This window comes from Salmo salar, chromosome ssa09, assembly GCF_905237065.1.
Source record: "Salmo salar chromosome ssa09, Ssal_v3.1, whole genome shotgun sequence".
Classification (NCBI taxonomy): domain Eukaryota; kingdom Metazoa; phylum Chordata; class Actinopteri; order Salmoniformes; family Salmonidae; genus Salmo; species Salmo salar.
The window spans coordinates 14715990-14738059 of NC_059450.1; the positions used below are offsets into that span (position 1 = coordinate 14715990).

At 43.7% G+C, this 22070-nt stretch overlaps 1 protein-coding gene across 2 annotated transcripts in view; it reads left to right on the plus strand.

Annotated features, from left to right (window-relative positions):
* LOC106610773 (collagen alpha-1(XII) chain) overlaps positions 1 to 22070 on the plus strand; it is a 71929-nt gene that overhangs the window by 13322 nt on the left and 36537 nt on the right. The window contains exons 12-23 of one of the 2 annotated variants that reach the window (XM_014210332.2): positions 169 to 444; positions 573 to 848; positions 9983 to 10252; positions 13098 to 13364; positions 13680 to 13872; positions 15157 to 15278; positions 18691 to 18840; positions 19010 to 19129; positions 19508 to 19672; positions 19944 to 20090; positions 20833 to 20972; positions 21628 to 21757. In XM_014210332.2, the coding sequence (XP_014065807.2) occupies positions 169 to 444; positions 573 to 848; positions 9983 to 10252; positions 13098 to 13364; positions 13680 to 13872; positions 15157 to 15278; positions 18691 to 18840; positions 19010 to 19129; positions 19508 to 19672; positions 19944 to 20090; positions 20833 to 20972; positions 21628 to 21757 (2256 nt within the window). The remainder of the gene's footprint in view (positions 1 to 168; positions 445 to 572; positions 849 to 9982; positions 10253 to 13097; positions 13365 to 13679; positions 13873 to 15156; positions 15279 to 18690; positions 18841 to 19009; positions 19130 to 19507; positions 19673 to 19943; positions 20091 to 20832; positions 20973 to 21627; positions 21758 to 22070) is intronic. The other variant, XM_014210333.2, reaches the window with a different exon arrangement.

The following is a 22070-nucleotide window of genomic DNA, read 5'->3' on the forward strand; positions in this document are numbered from 1 at the left end:
GAGATTTAAGTTTTAGTGCTTTAGTTTTTTTCACAAGAAACTTTCATGGCTTTTCAAGTTGCCTCCTTTAGATGCAAAATCATTCAATAGGTTATCCAGAATATTTATTCTTAAAAAGTTATATTGACAAGCTACTTCTAAACAAAACCTAAACATTCTCCATTCCAGAGCAAGGGACTGTGCGGGGACTTAGTGTGTCTGAAGAGACCACGGACAGCTTCCGGGTGTCGTGGCTGGCGGCGCCAGGGCCCGTGGTGAGGTACCGGTTGTCCTATGTCCCCTTGACGGGGGGAGGAGAGAGGCTGGAGGCCCAGACCAACGGACCTGACACCACCATCGTGCTCCAGGAGCTGTTCCCTATCACCACCTACCGCGTGTCTGTGTCTGCAGAGTACACCCCCGGCCTGGGAGACGAGATGCAGGTGGACGGAACCACCAAGGAAGGTCAGTAAGTTAGCCAGCATGGCTGCTAACATTTAAATTCCTTACCTGTAGCTAATGCAGTTTTTTACTATACAGTACATAAGTGAAGATGCAGTAATTGGTTGACCCCTATGTCTTTTCCCCCTCAGTCCGTGGTTCTCCCCGTGATCTCCATGTCTTCAACGAGACCGTGTCCAGCATGATGGTGTCATGGCGGGCCGCTCCCGGGAACGTCCTCCAGTACCGTGTGGCCTTCAAACCAGCCGACGGCACCGGGGAGAGGAAGGAAATCGCTGTGAAGGGAGACACCACCGTGGCCCTGCTGAAGAACCTCCAGCCTGCTACTGAATATGAGCTGTTTGTCAGTGCCCGCTACACCTCTGGGCTGGGAGACCCCCTCCTGGGTACAGGCACCACCCTGGAAGGTACAGGAACAACTTTCTTGTGTCTGTCTTTATTATGACTGTCTGCTCTTTGGCTGCTTTGAAGAATGGGGTTGTGTTTCTTTGACAGCTGATGTGAGCAAGAGTGTGAAAAATAGCTTGAGGCCATCTTCAAAGTGAGTGTCTATACTGGCCATCTCTGTGTACTGCATTGTGTCCTGCTCCACTTTAAAGACTGAAAGAAGTATAGTGCCAGTAATTGTGTATGCCTCTGTTTCTTAACCTTCCATTTTTTGTAAAGGGAAAATTGTCTTTTTTTAATGTTCTTTGTTTTCGGAGTATGATGTGAAAGTCTTTAGGAAATCCTACTGCCCTAGAAATCCTTCCTAGATATGTCAGGATCCCTTTTCTCTGACTCAGTGTATAAGGGAAACTGTGAAAAAGCTGGAATGTGGAGCTTTATGTCATTCCTGTGGCACAGACAAACTGTAGGTTAGTTCTGCTTTACCGCCCATGAAGCTGGAAGAGATGGAAATGAGTGGGGGTACTCTCGTAAACCTAAAAAATCTCCGGGAACAGCCAACACATGCCATGCTAGGCTAGCTCATGCAGTTTTATTCAAGATTATTCAAGATTATTCAAGATTATTTATTCAAGATTATTTTATTTGGCAAATGGGGAGTTGTTTAACAATTCTTCGATATCACTTTAACGATTCGTAAACTATTTGTATTAGCAATGCTGCTGAGCAGAGACGGCTACCTCTGCTATTCTGCTAACTAAGATCCTCAACCATAGACTTTGATGCATACGTAGGCCTACGTCTTCAAGAATCTAATTGAGCAACATTAGCCAACATTTACCAAACCCTTTGAAGACTATTCCCCTCTCTCTAACCCTAGGGGATAGTGTTAGAAAACTGACCATTATTCAGGACTGACATGTAGTGAATTAGTGTGAGGGACATCTGTTAGTGCTATATAGGCTTTTCAGTAGGCAGCTCTGCCTAGAGGAAAACCTTCAGGCCATGGCAGCAGGAGGTTACGGTCCGGGTCACGCTAGCTTGGTTCCCAGGGCGCCCAACAACCACAAAGACCCCTGTATCCTACAAGCCAGAACTTACACGCCCCCACAATCCATTCTGCTCATGGCAGCCCAATCACAGGTCTCTGGATAGCTTTATGACATTAGTGGAGTTCCATCCTGAGGGTGGTCTAGGAGAGAAAGCTCTGGGGAGGGGAGGCTCAACTAGGACTGGGGTCAGGCACTCAGGAGGCTGTATGTGCCATGTTTCAGTTTGGTTTTGGGCTCAGTAGTATGTAATGTTTGGACTAGAGATATATAGTCCTTGTCACTGGACGAATTAAAGATCATTCGAATGGAAATGAATTGAGGGCAGAGAGGAAAAAAGATTTAGCAGCAGGTCACTACAGAACGCTCGGATCAACCCTTAAAGAGATGGGTGGGGCTAAAGTTTAAGATGGTGTGAACGATGCTGAATGGGTGTAGACAAAGTAGTAGTACCAAAACATTCAAAGGCCATTTTCTCAAAAGTGAGTTTATCAACTTTCAAAGCAAAACTACTTTCCCATTGTTCCTCAACTGTAGTGTATGATATACCATTTTGTAGCTCTGAGTCTCTACTTTTATCCAATGTAAAAAACACAATTTCATTTTTTTTTTTTTACATAAGACCGATTTGAGCCGGTCGGTCACAAATGGTCTCTCCTCTCAAAAGCAGTTTGAGCCCTCGACACATCAAAGCTTATATCATTCATCATGACCAAGCTGTGGAGTCCTTGTCTCTCAATGTCACCTCCTACCTAAATGACATGTCTAGCAGATCAAATGGCTTCTACACAAGGAAATATCAGAAGCCTTCTCCTGCACTGGAGGACAATGGAGAGGTGTCCTGCTATGAAGTATCATGTAGCTATTTTCAGTTCACATGCTGAATGGTGCACATTCATTCTTTCTCCATGGGACTCTCCTGCCTGAGGCTACCTTCTCCCCCTTCTTTGACAACAAAACTGACCTCGTGTCCACCTCTGGATCTCCAGCCTGGGAATGGTCAGAAGGTCAGAAGTCAGATGCTGAGATTCCATGACATGGTCAGTTATGCTGACTCATTAGCCTTAGCCTCCCACCAGAATAGAACCAGTGTCTGGGCTCCTCTCTGTGCTCCATGACAAAGCATTTGGTCTGGTTACAGCAGCACAGCTTGACGTCAGAAAAACAGGCCAACACTGATCTCATTATTTAGGGGGCCACAGACTTCCAGTCATCCACTGTGTGAGTTAGCCTATGTAGGCGGACCTGGAGAACCCGGAGACACAGTCAGGCTGTATGGTAGAGAATGCTAACAGCTGATGAAGACAATAGCGCCCCCTGTGACAAGCTTACTGTATGTTGAGCCTACCATATCCTGATTCCTGACCAATAAAGGTTGGCTTGATTAATGGGCCCCGAATCATGTAAAGTGGAGCTGAGTAATTGCTGAGATTTGAAATGTGAGCCTTTAGAAAACAATATGGTGAGAATATGTATTAAAGCGGGGAGTCTTTCTCAACATGTGTTAGGTTTTACCTAGGAGGTACTGTACTTCAAAGCTGTGAGCGGTCGAGTACTGGCTGGTTCCTCCAGCAGATAACTGACTGCCCACTTCCTCCCAGGCCAGTGAGGGGCCCAAAGAGCATGGGGAGAGAAAAAGCAGATAGAACCCACACCACACGAAGCGAAGCCCAGTTTGAAGAACAAAGAATACAGTTGAAGTCGGAGGTTTACATACACTTAGGTTGGAGTCATTAAAACTCGTTTTTCAACCACTCCACACATTTCTTGTTAACAAACTATAGTTTTGGCAAATCGGTTAGGACATCTACTTTGTGTATGACAAGTCATTTTTCCAAAAATGGTTTACAGACAGACTATTTCATTATAATTCACTGTATCACAATTCCAGTGGGTCAGAAGTTTACATACACTAAGTTGACTGTGCCTTTAAACAGCTTGGAAAATTCCAGAAAATGATGTCATGGCTTTAGAAGCTTCTGATAGGCTAATTGACATCATTTGAGCCAATTGGAGGTGTACCTGTGGATGTATTTCAAGGCCTACCTTCAAACTCAGTGCCTCTTTGCTTGACATCATGGGAAAATCTAAAGAAATCAGCCAAAACCTGAGACAAAAAATTGTAGACCTCCACAAGTCTGGTTCATCCTTGGGAGCAATTTCCAAACGCCTGAGGGTACAACGTTCATCTGTACAAACAATAGTACGCAAGTATAAACACCATAAACACCATAAACATGCAGCCATCATACGCTCAGGAAGGAGATGCGTTCTGTCTCCTAGAGATGAACGTACTTTGGTGCAAAAAGTGCAAATCAATCCCAGAACAACAGCAAAGGACCTTGTGAAGATGCTGGAGGAAACAGGTACAAAAGTATTTATATCCACAGTAAAACGAGTCCTATATGGACATAACCTGAAAGTCCACTCAGCAAGGAAGAAGCCACTGCTCCAAAAGCGCCATAAAAAAGCCAGACTACGGTTTACAACTGCACATGGGGACAAAGATCGTACTTTTTGGAGAAATGTCCTTTGGTCTGATGAAACAAAAATATAACTGTTTGGCCATAATGACCATCGTTATGTTTGAAGGAAAAAGGGGGAGGCTTGCAAGCTGAAGAACACCATCCCAACCGTGAAGCACGGGGGTGGCAGCATCATGTTGTGGGGGTGCTTTGCTGCAGGAGGGACTGGTGTACTTCACAAAATAGATGGCATCATGAGGAAAGACAATTATGCGGATATATTGAAGCAACATCTCAAGACATCAGTCAGGAAGTTAAAGCTCGGTCGCAAATGGAGCTTCCAAATGGACAATGACCCCAAGCATACTTCCAAAGTTGTGGCAAAATGGCTTAAGGACAACAAAGTCAAGATATTGGAGTGGCCATCACAAAGCCCTGACCTCAATCCTATAGAAAATATGTGGGCAGAACTGAAAAAGTGTGTGCGAGCAAGGAGGTCTACAAACCTGACTCAGTTACACCAGCTCTGTCAGGAGGAATGTGTCAACATTCACCCAACTTATTGTGGGAAGCTTGTGGAAGGCTACCCGAAAAGTTTGACCCAAGTTAAACAATTTAAAGGCAATGCTACCAAATACAAATTGAGTGTATGTAAACTTCTGACCCACTGGGAATGTGATGAAAGAAATAAAAGCTGAAAGAAATAATTCTCTCTACTATTATTCTGACATTTCACGTTCTTAAAATAAAGTGGTGATCCTAACTGACCTAAAACAGGGAATTTTTACTAGGATTAAATGACAGGAATTGTGAAAAACTGAGCTGGCTAAGGTGTATGTAAACTTCCGACTTCAACTGTAAACTTTTACTTATGTTTTGGGTCGGACGGCAAAAATATGTTTTCTATAAAATTATTGAAAACATGCCCTTTTAGTGTAAGAGCTGTTTGAAAAGACTGCCTGAAATTTCAGCCTGTTGAAGTGGGATGTTTTGGCCTGCTTGGTGACATCCCCAGGTGCTAAATTAGTTCATAGTCCAAGAAGAAAGAGAGTTCCAAACCTCTCTACCAATAACAGCAAGTTAAACATTTTCCTGTCCCCACTCAGACAACTCCCAGACAGTCCTAGCTAAATTATTGCTTGAGAAATTGCTTGAGAAATTGCACTATATACAGTGAGCTCCAAAAGTATTGGGAGAGTGACACTTTTTTTGTTTTGGCTCTGTACTCCAGAACGTTGAATGTGAAGTGAAACAATGAGGTTAAAGTGCAGAATGTCAGGTTTAATTTTAGGGTATTTTCATCCATATTGGGTGAACCGTTTAGAAAATACAGCAGCTTTTGTACATAGTCCTCCCATTTTATGGGACCAAAATTATTGGGACAAATTCACATACAGTGCGTTCGAAAAGTATTCAAACCCCTTTACATTTTCAACATTTTGTTACATTACAGCCTTATTCTAAAATGGATTAAATTAAACCATTTTCCTCATCAATCTACACACAAAACCCCATAATGACAAAGTGAAAACAGGTTTTTAGAAACTTTTCCAAATTTATTAAAAAATAATATTTTTTTAAATAACGTATTTACACAAGTATTCAGACCCTTTGCTATGAGCCTCGAAATTGAGCTCAGGTGCATCCTGTTTCCATTGATCATCCTTGAGATGTTTCTAAAATGGATTGGAATCCACTTGTGGTAAATTCAATTGATTGGACATGATTTGGGAAAGGCACACACCTGTCTATTTAAGGTCCCACAGTTGACAGTGCATGTACGAGCAAAAACTAAGCCATGAGGTCGAAGGAATTGTCCATACAGATCTGGGGAAGGGTACCAAAACATTTCAGCAGCATTGAAGGTCCGCAAGAACACAGTGGCCTTCATCATTCTTAAATGGATGAAGTTTGGAACCACCAAGACCATTCCTAGAGGTGGCTGGCCAAACTGAGCAATCGTGGGAGCTTCCTGGCCTTGGTCAGGGAGGTGACCAAGAACTCGATGGTCACTCTGACAGAGCTCCAGAGATTATCTGTGGAGATGGGAGAATCTTCCAGTAAAGGCACATGACAGCCCGCTTGGAGTTTTCCAAAAGGCACCTTAAGGACACTCCGAACATGAGAAACAAGATTCTCCGGTTTGATGAAACGAAGATTTCATCAAATGAATGTGGCAGCATCATGCTGTGGGGATGTTTTTCAGAGGAAGGGACTGGGAGACTAGTCAGGATCGAGGGAAAGATGAATGGAGAAAAGTACAGTGAGATCCTTGATGAAAACCTCGTTGTCCTGTTGGAAGGTTCACCTGAGTTCACCTTCCAACAGGACAACGACCCTAAGCACACAACCAAGACAACGCAGGAGTGGCTTCGGGACAAGTCTCTGAATGTCCTTGAGTGACCCAGCCAGAGGCCTGACTTGAACCCGATCGAACATATCTGGAGAGACCTGAAAATAGCTGTGCAGCAACACTCCCCATCCAATCTGACAGAGCTTGAGAGGATCTGTGGAGAAGAATGGGAGAAACTCCCCAAATACAGGTGTGCCAAGCTTGTAGTGTCATACCAATGAAGACTCAAGGCTGTAATCGCTGCCAAAGGTGCTTCAACAAAGTACTGAGTAAAGGGTCTGAATACTTATATAAATGTGATATTTAAATGTGAAATTAGCAAAAATGTCTAATAACCTGTTTTTGCTTTGTCATTATGGGGTATTGTGTGTAGATTGATAGTGAAGAAAAACGATTTAATCAATTTTAGAATAAGGCTGTAATGTAACAAAATGTGGAAAGACTCTCAATAAAATGCAAATTAATTACTTCAAAATCATACAATGTGATTTTCTGGATTTTTGTTTTAGATTCAGTCTCTCACAGTTGAAGTGTACCTATGATAAAAATTACAGACCTCTACATGCGTTGTAAGTAGGAAAACCTGCAAAATCGGCAGTGTATCAAATACTTGTTCTCCCCACTGTACTTATTTCCCTCATTAAAATGCAAATCAATTTATAACATTTTTGACATGCGTTTTTCTGGATTTTTTGTTGTTGTTATTCGGTCTCTCACTGTTCAAATAAACCTACCATTAAAATTATAGACTGATCATTTCTTTGTCAGTGGGCAAACGTACAAAATCAGCAGGGGATCAAATACTTTTTTCCCTCACTGTAGTAAGCATTTGCAAGTAGTAAGCATTTCATGGGCCACAGAGTGTGGCGTGAAACCAGGTGAATTCCTAGCCATTTGAGTTGATTTCCTTTCATGACTATCCCTTTGGAAACTGGGCTCTTGGCGGAGCGGTGATTTGCCAGGCTCAGTGTCACAGTGGAGCCAGTTGTGGCTGTTTTCCTCCAGACTGAAGGTCCTTTGAGGCGAAAGGGCAGAGCAGGGCATCCTTCACACGCAGGTGAACCCTGTGTCTTTACCATGGTCTGGCCTAGACAAATTCTAGGTGGACCAGGGCTCCAGGGCAGTTACATGAATGAACTGTAAATGGGTGTGCCAGGCCTAAAATGGCACTTTGGAGGAATAGTGGGTTTGATGGATCCTCTTTAGACCAGCAATCAGGAAAGAGCTGTTCTCAAATCAAACTGAACTAAACTGTTGATCTGTACATTTAAGTGAATTTCTCAATTTCCAGTGGCGTTTCTTCTTTACCTGTGTGCTCAAGAAATAGAACAGTCTGTAGTCTGTTTGTCGGGCAATAAATCATGTACTGTATGAATGCAGTCAATGCATGCTATTATGTTACATTGACAAGACCGGAGTTTGTGTCCACGTGAGCGGAGAGGGTGAGCTTTTTATGAATGCTCAGCCTCATAGCAGGTAGCACACATGGTGTACGTTTCCTAGCACCTGACTCATCCTCTTGACACATTCCAATTCAAGCACAAACTCACAAGCCTTTTGGCAGTCAATTTGAAGTTTAGGTACATCAACAAACATGCCTTGGTTACAGGAAACCCCTGGCTTTACTACTCCTATACTTCAGTTAGTGAAGTATACAGATTAGGCTCTGTGTCTCAGTGATATAGTGAAGACCCATTGTGTTTGTCAGATCTGTTTCCTTATTGGAGATTAAGGAGATTACGATGACAACTGTTTAGCCAATTTGCTGATGAATATGTGCTCTAAGTCATCCTTGGTTGATGGCTCCTTCCTCAGTTCTTCCTTAATGCTTTTCTTTGGTTCGCTACACAGAGGCCAGGCCCAATTATGTAGTTACAAATCTAAGTTCGGCTTGCAATTGTTGGTTTCAAATGCAAGCTTAGCTAATTCCAACTGATTCAACTTTGATGATGAACTCAAAATGGCGCCAGCTAGCTGTCTACGTCTGTGTTCCATGTGTTTCATGTGTGTGCTTTAGTGCTTGGTCAGACAGGGCCCTGTGACTGTGCTGTTCTCAAAGTACTGAGGGAAAAGTGGGCCATTGTCTGCAGAAGTGAGTATTGTGTGACCCGGTCCCTCTTGTGCAGCAGCACAGCCGGGAAAGTCAGTGGCTTCATTCCTCAGCGCTTGACAGCAGCTCGCTGCACCCTGGATAGAGGGGACTTGGCATCTACAGGGGCCACAGCACATTATCCTGGACAGGCCCTCCAAAATCTGTAATTCTCCGTTCATTCCTTGTTGAATTCATTACTCCTCATATCTGGAGCAGCTCTTTCTCTCTCTGCAACCCACACTGCCTCGTTGGTGAATAAGGGTTGAATAGTGAACCCTGGATTATTCATTTAGATTGATGACGTTTGATAACACATAGAATCATGCTAGCTTCACAGCCAAACCAGTCACTGAGGTGTCTCTTTACTGGCACACATTAACTACCTGATATCTGATTTGATATCTCTAGCTGTTCCCTCATTAGCAGTGTTAGGTCCAGGCTGTGTGCAGGTTACAGCCACAGCTCTGTCCTCTCCTGTCCTGCCCTGAGGTTGTGTGGGAGAGAGATGTGAGGTGGTCTTTCTCCCTGTGGTGAGTGAAACTTGTCTGCGCAGCCAGGCTGTGTTGAGAGAGCCCATCTCAGTAGGGGCGCCCAAAACAGCCAAAGATCTGTTGGCAGACAGCTGACTCAGCTAACGCCACCGCAAATCCTTCTCCCGTAACTCAGCGTCTGCTACTTCCCACCCACCCCAATAGTCTCTCAGGAAAGAGAGAGATGTAGAGAGACAGAGAGCGAGAGAGAGCAACATCTGTGATTGTAGCAAATACACTTTAATGGATCAAGTTTCTTCTGTTTCGATGGAAAATGAAAGTGCTGCTAGACGCTCTGAGCTGAGGGCTGGAATCGGGTGATTGGTTTTGCAGAGCTTTTTCCAAACCCTCAGATTATGAACAAGGTAAATCACTGGTTTTAAAAACACCCCGAGGGGTTAAACAGAAACAGATCAATGATTGTTGGTGGTTTATCGCTATACCAGCTCATTTCTCCTGCTCAATAGAACACAGTCCCCCAGACTGCATCTGTCTGCCTTGAAATCATCAGCACCCACATGCAGACAAACAACCACATCAACTAGCACCCTTGACACAAACTCTGCTGTGGTCCACTTGTCAAAGACTCTATGTACTAACACTGATATGTGAGATGATGTATCCCAGCTTCCTAAGGTTTTAACTCTGTCCCTTTCCCTTCACAGTCCTTGGCTCCCCTAAAGACCTTGTCACCAAAGATGTCACAGACAACAGCTTCGCTGTCTCTTGGACGGCGGCGCTCGGTAACGTGCGCTCATACCGGTTGAAGTGGAAGTCGCTGTACACGGAGGAGACAGGGGAGAAGTCCGTCCCCGGGGACGTAACGACCACTGTGCTTGAGGGGCTCACTCCGGAGACGCGCTACCAGGTCTCTGTGTACGCAGCCTACGGCAGGGGAGAGGGAGAGCCGCTCGTTGGTGCTGAGACCACAGATAGTAAGTCACACCCTAATGTTTCCACCATACACACACTTACTGTGGGACCTCTCTCTATGTCTCTCTCTCTCTGTCTCTCCCCTTCTCTCTCTCTCGGTCTCTCGCTCTCTCTCTCTCTCTCGTGCTCTCTCTCTCTCTCTACTCTCTCTCCCTGCCTCTGTAGCTCTCCCTCTCTCTTTCTTCCTGAGAAGATGCATTTCCGGATTTCTCGTCCCTGGGTTAACTCAGAGCTGGGAAAGGATATAAAAATACTCCATGACCGCAGAGAGTTATATCTACAGTGCCTTCAGAAAGTGTTCATAACCCTTGACTTATTCCACATTTTGTTGTTACAGCCTGAATTCAAAATTTATTAAATATAATTTTGTTCTCTAACACATCTACACACAATACCCCATAACGACAGTGAGAACATGTTTTTAGAAATTTGTGCAAATGTATTACAATTTAAATACAGAAATATCTAATTTACATAAGTATTCACACCCCTGAGTCAATACTTTGTAGAAGCACCTTTGGCAGCGATTATAGCTATGAGTCTTTCTGGGTCAGTCTCTAAGTGCTTTCCACACCTGGATTGGGCAACATTTGCGCATTATTCTTAAAACATTTTTCAAGCTCTGTCAAATTGGTTGTTCATCATTGCTGGACAACCATAACATGATGCAGCCACCATTATGCTTGAAAATATGGAGAGTGGTACTCAGTAATGTGTTGTATTGGATTTGCCCCAAACATAACAACACTTCTTTGTTTTCAGGACAAAAAGTTCATTTCTTTGCCACATTTTTTGCAGTATTACGTTAGTGCCTTATTGCAAACAGGATGCATGTTTTGGACTATTTGTATTCTGTACAAGCTTCCTTCTTTTCACTCTGTCAATTACGTTAGTATTGTGGAGTAACTATAATGTTGTAGATCTATCCTCAGTTTCCTCTTATCACTGCCATTAAACTCTGTAACTGTTTTAAAGTCACCATTGGCCTCATGGTGAAATCCCTGAGTGGTTTCCCTTCTCTTCGGCAACTGAGTTAGGAAGGACACCTGTATCTTTGTAGTGACTGGGTGTATTGATACACCATCCAACGTGTAATTCATAACTTTGCCAGGCATTGGAAAACCCCCCTGGTCTTTGTGGTTGAATCTGTGTTTGAAATGTACTGCTCGACTGAGGGACCTTACAGATAATTGTATGTGTGGGGTACAGAGATGAGGTAGTCATTCAAAAATCATGTTAAACTCTTATTGCACACATAGTGAGTCCATTCAACTTATTATGTGACTTGTTAAGCACATTTTTACTCCTGAACTTATTTAGGCTTGCCATAACAAAGGCGTTGAATACTTATTGACTCAAGACATTTCAGGTTTTCATTTGTAATTCATTTGTAAAATGACATTTGACATTATGGTGTATTGTGTGTAGGCCAGTGACAGAAACATCTGAATTGTGTTAATTAATTTTAAGTTCAGCCTATAACACAACAAAATGTGGAAAAGGTGTGTGAATATATATAACTGGAATGTGCCTATGTAGAACACCAGGAATGAAGACAAGGTCCAGAGTGGGTCATATTTGTCTCATGACAATTAAGAGCGATAGCAAGATAGCTTCGGGCTTCAAGAGATTGGATTTGGGTACAGACCTTATTTCTGTAAATAAACCATGAACGTATAGCTTTCATAGCCTGTATAATCCACAAATAGAACCTAGACATGCTAAGAAAAAAACATTATTAAATTACTTCACTCCTATCAGCCTTCAAAAGGAGTGACGCAGGCTTTAGAGTTATGCAGGAAACAAGGGTTTTGAAGGCCCAAACTTGAGCCCCATTCTTGGGCGTGATGTGGAAAAAGTGAGATACGGTGACAGTTACGGCTCATTCTTTGAGCTTGCAGATAACGTCACTGCTTCTGGCAGTCACCTGGTCCATCTAAAAGGCCACTGAAATGCTTTTGTAATCAGGGTGACGACATGTGTATTATATAGTATATGGCCATGACGCAATACGCCACACCTGCTACCAGTTATCAGGGGAGGTTGTGGATTCAGAGAGACACAGGAGTAGAGAGTGCTTCCCCTCTCCTTGCAATACAGCGACCCACTGAAATGAGAAAAGCACATTGACGGAAACTTGCCCCGATTGGGGAATTTATCCGCTGCTTAGCGAGACAAAATGTGCTAATGGAAAACTGTGTCGCTCCATCGTTTTGCTTATTGATTCTGGCAAGCGGGACATGTGCAATTTACACCAAAAACAACCTTCAGGCACCTCCAGAGGCTTGTATGGTTTATATCCGTGGTCACTTCCCCCTGCTGGTTCCTCCACCAGAACCACAAGCCCTCTCTCTGTCTGTGCTAACAGGACAGGTCCATTTGGGTTGAGCCACACACTGAAAACTTGGACAGGCTGCTTTTTTTCCATCCATAAAACTCCTCCCTCTGAAGTCTAGCTGTCTGAATATTTTCCTGCTCGTTAAGGGTTTTGACAATTCACACTTGTCCTTCCTGCACCAAAAACATACTGGGGTCATAGTATGGAAATCTGCACAGTGGGTCTGGTCAGTGTATGTTCTGACTGGGATATAAAACAATGTTTGGGAGGATCTGTGTTCACAAGCGTATGAAAACTGAACCGATACCTCAGTAAAAATCTCAGAGCTAACCAAGCATGTCAATGTTTAGATTGCCCACAAGCAGTTATGGCTTTGTACTGTTTGGAAATGTAGACAGCAATTTGGCATGCATTTCAATTCTGCTCTCTGCTCAAACTCAAACACACCATGATACTGTTATCAATCCATCAAGCATTGGTGTTTAATTTTCTTTCTTTTGTGCTCCCAGTGTCTGCAGCCGGAAAAGTTGTGGTGGTTTCAGAGGAGACGGAGAAGAGCATGAAGGTGACTTGGCAGCCTGCACCTGGAAACGTTGTCAACTACCGGGTGACGTACAAGCCAACGTCGGGAGGGCGACAGCTGGCCGCCAAGGTGCCTGGTGGTACCACCAACACCATCCTGAGACGCTTAACGCCCATGACCACCTACAACATCACAGTGCTGCCTGTGTACAAGCAGGGAGAAGGAAAAGCAAGGCAAGGAGTAGGAACCACACGTACGTTGGTCTATCATTAACCACAACTGAACTGTGCTCTGTGCTGCTTGCTTTAGCTTAGGGGAGTCCTGTGCAGTAGCTAGTGGCTGGAGGGTTATGCAGACTTGTATCATGTACTCATCATCAATCATCCTCAACTACTAAATCTACGATAGGCCAGGAGAAAATGGGTCTCCAGAGGCCGCTAAGAACTAGCATTTTACCTGTAATAATCTAATGTTTAGCCTGAAGTTTAGCCTAATTTTACTTCCACTTTATAGTCATTTGCTTATATAGTCATCTGCTTATATCAAATCTTCATGTTCTCTGTTCCAGTGTCACCGTACAAAGCCCCTAGAAACTTGCAGACCTCTGAGCCTGCTAGGACCAGTTTCAGAGTGACCTGGGACCCCGCTCCAGGGGAAGTCAAGGGCTACAAAGTCACTTTCCACCCCTTTGGAAATGATATAGACCTGGGAGAGCTGCTGGTCGGACCCTATGACAACACTGTGGTTCTGGAGGAGCTCAGGTAGCTCTATCTTTGGAATGTAAAGTACAGTGCATTCGGAAAGTATTCAGACCCCTTGACTTTTTCCAAATTTTGTTAGGTTACAGCCTTATTCCAAAATGAATTAATTGAAACCGGTTTTGCAAATTTTTGTTAATTTATAAAAAATAGAACACTGAAATATCACATTTACATGAGTATTCAGACCCTTTACTCAGTTCTTTGTTGAAGCACCTTTGCCAGCGATTACAGTCTTCTTGGGTATGACGCTACAACCTTGGCCCACCTGTATTTGGTGAGTTTCTCCCATTCTTCTCTGCAGATCCTCTCAAAATCTTGTTTCTCATGGTCTGAGAGTCCTTTAGGTGCCTTTTGGCAAACTCCAAGCAGGCTGTCATGTGCCTTTTACTGGGGAGTGGCTTCCTTCTGGTCACTCTACCATAAAGGCCTGTTTGGTGGAGTGCTGCAGAGGTGGTTGTCCTTCTGGAAGGTTCTCCCATCTCCACAAAGAAACTCTAGAGCTCTGTCAGAGTGACCATCGGGTTATTGGTCACCTCCCTGACCAAGGCCCTTCTCGCCTGATTGCTCAGTTTGACTGGGCGGCCAGCTCTAGGAAGTGTCTTGGTGGTTCCAAACTTCTTCCATTGAAGAATGACGGAGGCCACTGTGTTCTTGGGGACCTTCAATTTTGGCACCCTTCCCCAGATCTGTGCCTTGACACAATCCTGTCTCGGAGCTCTACGAACAATTCCTTCGACCTCATGGCTTGGTTTTTGCTCTGACATGCACTATCAACTGTGGGACCTTGTATAGACAGGTGTGTGCCTTTCCAAATCATGTTCAATCAATTGAATTTACCTCACGTGGACTCCAATCAAGTTGTAGAAACATTTCAAGGATGATCAATGGAAACAGGATGAACCTGAGCTCAATTTCGAGTCTCATTGCAAAGGGTCTGAATACTTATGTAAATAAGGTATAATTCTGTTTTTCTAAAAATCAGTTTTTACATTGTCATTATGGGGTATTGTGTGTAGATTGCTGAGGAATTGTTTTTATTTAATCCATTTTAGAATAAGGCTGTAAATGTAACAAAATGTGAAAAAAGTGAAGGAGTCTGAATACTTTCCGAATGCACAGTATATCAGATGGTTTGTCACAGTTACTGTATTGCCTTGCAAAGATAGTTTGAACTATGCTGCTTTTTCATTAGTTCGCCAGTTTGTTGTCAGTCATTTCTCTCAGACAAACTGACAAACTTGTCGAGATGAATGAAGTGTAACTGATTTAGGTTTTTTCTCACAGGGCTGGTACCAAGTACACAGTGAGTGTGTTTGGGATGTTCGAGGGGGGAGAGAGCCAGCCATTGGCTGGTGAGGAGAAGACCACTCTCTCTGACGCCCCTGAACCACCACTGTATGATGGAGGTAATGCCTCCTCTCAAACTCCTCCTACATGATTAATCATATAGCCAGCAACACCAGCCACACAGCACTTTTTACACAAGAGACGACACTGTAAAGTACTGTATTCACCTTATGCCCAGCCATTTAACAGGCACGGCAGCCATGTTGAAAAGTAAAAGGTCATGCATAAGGTGAATATTAGTCTGTAGGAATCGTATAAACAAGCTGTGATCCATTTTATAGAGGCAAAAGTGAAACAACACATTTTCCTCAAAGAACTCAACAGCCCTACCCACTGGGCACACACTGGTTGAATCAACGTTGTTTCACCGAAATGTGTCAATGTTTTGTGAAGTGGAAAATACATTGGATTTAAAAAAAGTAATCAACCAGCATTGTAAACATTGAAATTAAGGCTCACCTTCAACTTAAATACATTGACTCAACCTGACTAACAGGTTTTAACATCAATCTAATTTCAACATAATCATCAATGTTTACGTTGAAATTGAGTTGAAAATTCCTCATAGAAATGTCCCCAAAAAATTCATCCTATATTCAACATACTGTATATTGGGTGGTTGAAATTCTGTAGAATTTTATAGTTGGTTAGACATTTTATTTGGCCTTGTTTCAATGTTGATAGTAAAATGGTGTGTTTGATTCAACGCTACAGTTTTGCTTAACAGTGACTCCTACTGGTTTATGAAGGGTAATGCACTTCACTGCGAACAAGTCTACCATCCAGATGCCTACCTCTATGTACCCTGCTAAGCTTTGGAAACGAGCTGTGTTCAATTCAACTGAACTATCATGTCAACACATTAAGACACCGGTCAGCTCCATACTCGTTTGTGTAGACTACCTAAATAACATTGACTAGTTTAAAGTAACTCCTCTAACTTTTCTTACACAAGCTGTATGTAAAAGTACACTGAGTGTACAAAACATCAGGAACACCTTCCTAAAATTGAGTTGCACCCACGTTTGCAGTCAGAAGAGCCTCAATTCGTCGGGGCAAGGACTCTACAAGGTGTCGAAAGCGTTCCACAGGGATGCTGGCCCATGTTGACTTCAATGCTTCCCACAGTTGTGTCAAGTTGGCTAGATGTCCTTTGGGTGGTGTACCATTCTTGATACATACAGGAAGCTGTTGAGCGTGAAAAACCCAGCAGCGTTGCAGTTCTTAACACACTCAAACTGGTGCGCCTTGCACCTACTACCATTCCCCATTCAAAGGCACTTCCATTTTTTGCCTTGCCCATTCATCCTCTTAATGGCACGCATACTGTATACAATCCATGTCTCAATTATCTCAAGGCTTTTTACCTGTCTCCTCCCCTTCATCTATACTGATTGAAGTGCATTTAACAGGCTATATCAGTAAGGGATCATAGCGTTCACCTGGATTCACCTGGTCAGTCTATGTCATGGAAAGAGCTTTGTTTTGTACACTCGGTGTATATTTAGAGTGAGTTTGGGGTTATGTTGGTTACATTGACATCTGATTTGCTCAACAAAGGACCCCATCATTTCGAACCCAATGTATTTTCAACGTTAATTCCACGTCACAATACGTTGACAAATTACATTGAAACAATGTTGATTCAACCAGTGTATGCCCAGTGGGTAATGACCAATATGATTTTAAATTCCTTTTTTAATCTCCCTCATCATACTTAAGAACTTATACAGTACATATATTATTATCATATACATGTTGTTACTTCTGCGGCCATAACCAAAGTGTGGGATATATATCACACTGTCCATTTTTCGTTAGGAAAATCCGTTCTAATCCCTCTCCCCATAAAAACAGATGAGTTGCCCTAAATGCCTTTCCTCAAAGCTAATTGTCTCACCAAATAACAGATGTAACTACTATTCCATCTGTTGGCTGCTTGCTTTTTCATCATTTCGTCACTTTGGGTTCCTTTTTCTTTTTCTGGATCCAGCAGCAGCTAAGAGCAGCAGAATTGACATAAAAAAATCTAATCTGTTTGCAATTATAAATGTTTTACAACCTCACGGGTGTGAGCGCGCGGCACGACACAGGGCAGTGAGTGTTAGGAGAGGAAAGAGAGAGAGGAAAATGTTATGTGTTTTAAGGAAGGCTCCAGAGGCCAGTCCTGACCCTCAGCTGCCTGGAAGGCCTCCTCTAATAGAGAACAGATTCAGTGACAAGACCCTGTCAGTCAGTCACCCACAATAATATAATTTAATAGAGGAGGCAGAAAACCCCTTCTCCACCCCATTACCCCCTTCTCCTCACCCAGTACTCCTCAATTTAATCCCCCATCCCGATCCTGAAGGAGGACTGAGAGTAAGAGAGGAGAGGGGATTAGGTGCACTAAAAGAGCCTAAAGTAATCTGTACATCATCCTCCCTCTCCTTTGAAGATAATTTACAAGAGACAGTCATGAACATTTTTGTCTCCTGGTTTCCACTTTGAAAGTTTTTTTCTTCTTCCTGTAAATAAAAGATAACCTTCTCTTGAGTGACAGATATGTATGTGCTGCAATGCACAAGTTGTAAACCTAACGTTGAATTTATAGTGCCATTAACAGGGACTGGACGTGAATTTATTTACTTGGCGAAATGCATACTGCAGTCAAAGGTCAAACATCTGGCGTGGCCAATAAATCTTCCCCTCTTGTCTCTGTCCGATAGCCTTAGATCATTTTCTTTATTGCGACTCACTAAAACAGACTGTAGTCTGAACGGCACACGGTTCAGCCACTCTAGAACCCTCACACTCCGCTGGACATCTGTTTATCTGTGGGTTGCATGGGGAGGGAAAGAGAAGTCTGTAAATCAAACATGTGACAGTGGCAGATTGCTTAATCTGTGCGTTGCTGCCGCACCTGCGGTCTTAACGGACTGCGGACGAGTCCTTCTTCTCATCATGCAGGTGTCCGGAACACAGCGAGAGCTGTGCCAGTGAGGAATGCACAGTAACTCTCACCAAGGAGACCCTCGTTTATATCACATCAGGACGGCTTCTTTTTGTTGTTCCCCGGGAGAGGCTGAGGAGTGGCCAGAGAAGAACACTCCTCAGACACAGAGAGCGAGAGATCGTCTCAGAAGAAAAGAAGACAACCATTATATTGACACCTGGAAATGAAATGTGTGATGATGAAAATGGCTCGTAACCCTGAAAATGGAATAGAAAGTGTTTTTACTGCTTGCTTGTAAAGAGACAGATACAGATGTGTTTGGGAATTCTGTGTGATGTTCTGTGAATCCATGTCAACAATGTCATGTCAATGACCTCTTTCCTTTCCTACTCCTTCACTTCCCTTCTCACTCATGCATTTTGAACACCTCTGCCCTCATAACTCCAGCTGTGTTATACCTGAAACAGCATTTTAATAACTAGTGCCCCATCACTGTTCTGTACTGTCTCTCTGACCTGTAACCTCTGACCTCTCAGATGTGGTGTGTAAGACCAAAGCCCGGGCTGATATAGTCCTGCTGGTTGATGGCTCTTGGAGTATCGGTCGTCTGAACTTTAAGACCATCCGCTCCTTCATCTCTCGCATGGTGGGAGTCTTCGACATCAGCCCTGACAGGGTCCAGATTGGTAGGTTAAACCTCAGTGTGCCTGAAGTCTCACAGGACATGCGCATTCCTGCAACCTACTGCAAATAACACTATTGTGTCTCCACTCTTTAGTCATTTTCTTGGCATGATCATGTTGGAGGGTTATACAAGGCATCTGATCTGACAGAGGCTCCGTGTGTTTCTCTTAGGTCTGGCCCAGTACAGTGGTGACCCCAAGACTGAGTGGCACCTGAACGCCCACAGGACCAGGGCTTCCCTGCTGGAGGCTGTAGCCAACCTGCCCTACAAAGGAGGCAACACCCTCACTGGTACTGTACTCAATCTACAACCACAACCTCCATTCAGAGACTGCTGTATACCGTTAGTCACATTTAAAGGTCTATCATGTTCAAGCTTCTATTGGCTATTTAGACGGCTACTGAAAGAAGTTACAGTTCATAAACTTCAAAATGAGAACTGTGCCTCTGCTTTGGTTGTTGGCGGTTGAGCTGTTTGTGTGATAGCCAGAAGGTGAAGGAAACTGAATTGCATGCTCCATTACGCGAATAAAACTGAGTTGTTTCTAATAGACTCACAATGTATTTTATCACAATCTCCTTGCTCTTTAGCTGCCTTGTTGGAAAGGCCTCCGAGAAATGATTAAACCATATAATCAGTGTGAATAATTGTTTCTGCCCTCGTTGCAGGTCTCGCTTTAAACTACATCCTCCAGAACAATTTCAAGGAAAATGTTGGGATGAGACCCAATGCTCGTAAGATCGGAGTGCTGGTCACTGATGGCAAGTCTCAGGATGACATCATTGCCAACTCCCAGAACCTGCGTGACCAGGGCATTGAGCTGTATGCCATTGGTGAGTCTCAGCCATCGTCACTAGGCAGTTTGACCTTTGCTCTATTTTGACTAGGTAGGACATCTGAAGCTCTTTGTATCTATCTCAACTCGAATAATAGCAGTTATCTTTGTCATCTTGAAGTACAGTGTGAATGCTCAAGTTGCCCCAGAATAATTCCTTACACACCTTTGCCATACTCCAATTATCTTCCTCATTAAATATCTGTAATGTATCCTCAACCTGCTCTGAGGGGATCGCTGACTTGATGTCCCTGTTTGACTCCTCCTAGGTGTGAAGAACGCTGATGAGAATGAGCTGAGGTCCATCGCCACCGACCCGGATGAGATCCACATGTACAACGTGGCTGACTTCTCCTTCCTGCTGGACATAGTGGACGACCTGACCAACAACCTCTGTAACAGCGTCAAGGGACCAGGTACATTCAGGCCGGCATTACTGTACATTCCCTGCCGTGACAGTTAAGGATGTCAGTCTAAATAGGCTATGTAGGGTATCCCTCAGTCTTATTACTAATGACTTCAAGGCTCATATTCACAGTGTCTCAGAATAAAAGTGCTGATCTAGGATCAGTTTTGCATTTAAAATCATAATGAATAAGGTGGGGGGGGGGGCTGGGCCCATATTCTCAAACCATTTTAGAGTAGGAGTTCTGATCTAGGATCTGTCCATGTAATCTTAATCATTATGATCTAAAAAGCTAAACTGAGCCTAGATCAGCACTCTTACTTTGAGACTCTTGTGAATACGGGTGATGATCTCTGCAGCCAGCTGTGTTGTGTGAGACTGTAGTTATGTAAACAGGGTTTAGGTCATGGCTAGGGGAGACCCTCAGTAGAGTAGCATGTCTGGTGCACCAGGGGAGACAACACAAGGAGCTTGAAGACCAGCCAACCACTGGAAATAATTTAGAATCTAAAGCCCTCTTTTCCTCACCGATAGTTAATTTTTTCCTCTCTAAAATGAGAAATAGTCTGCTCCTTAATCACATTCAAAAGCTGTAACTGAATACTATGTAGGATACATTTTTTAGGAAAGGCTTAGACTGTCTATATGTCTGTCTCCTGGATTTTCTGCTAGGGAGCTGTTTCCACATCTGCGAAAGATGCAATGAGATCCTATGCTTAGGGTTGATTTGACCCCCATCTTTTCCCTGAAAGGTGGTGGTCCCGATGCGCCCACTGACCTGGTGACCTCGGAGGTGACCCACTACTCGTTCCGTGCCAGCTGGACAGGCCCTGAAGGTCCGGTGGAGAAGTACCGTGTGGAGTACATGACCTTGTCTGGACGCCCTCAGAAGGTTAGTACCCCTGACGTCCACCGTCGACCGGTAACCACGACCAACCCCAAACTCCTCTGCCAATCCCCCTCTATCAGCCTCCCAAACCCCTCTATCACTCCAACCCTGGGCCTGAGGATGGAAGCAAGTTGTAGTAAAGCCTATGTTCTGTGACTTACTTGGCTGAATAAAGATTAAAGTAATTACATTAGAATTCATCCTTACCCCACACCTAACTTTGACTGCAGGGTATTGGCTCCAGTGTACTAGAATGGGGTAGGCTAGCTGCTAGATCCACTTCCTACTCCTTGGACTCCAATTTCATTTAAAAAGGGTTTTAGTCCAGCTCTCATGGTTTGGTGAGGCAGTGGTCTAGTATGTGATCTGAGTTGTTTTTGTGTTTGACTCTTATAAATAGAAACGCACACTGGGTTGAAACCGGTAGACTTTGGTCAGAGTTCTACAACTTAATTTGTGGTTCAATTGAAACCAGACGCATCAACACAGGAAACACTTATAGCTGTAGTTTGTTGTATTGTTTGTCTTGTTTGTCCGCCAACAGAAACAAACCTGTCCAATGCAGTGAATGGGTTACGCAAAATAGACATTCCAAGTCATTCTCCATACTCCTGCTGTGTTCGCCTGGTTCATGTGCACTCTTGTTGTCTGGTTGTAGATGTTTGTTGATGGCTCAGTGACCACAGCCATGCTGCCCAACCTGAACCCTCTGACTGAGTATCTGGTCAACGTCTACTCTGTCATCGGAGAGGAGAGCAGCGACCCGCTGAAGGGGACTGAAACCACCTGTGAGTCCTGATCTGTTTTTCTGTGTTCTCCTTTGATCCTCTATACCCCCATCCCCCCCCCCCCCCCCCACCACAAGCACTACACAGCTGATTCAAATAACCAACTCATCATTAAGTTTTGATTATTTGAATTAGCTGTATAGTGCTCGGACAAAAAACAGTCCCAGGACTGAGTTTGAGAAACCCTGCACTGTACTGTACCTGTCCATTACTGTGCTTCAACATACCTGTGTCCCAAACGTAATCCCTGTGGGATCAACTAATGGACATCTTTGGGACTGTAAAACAAACATTCTTCCAGTATATTTAGCAC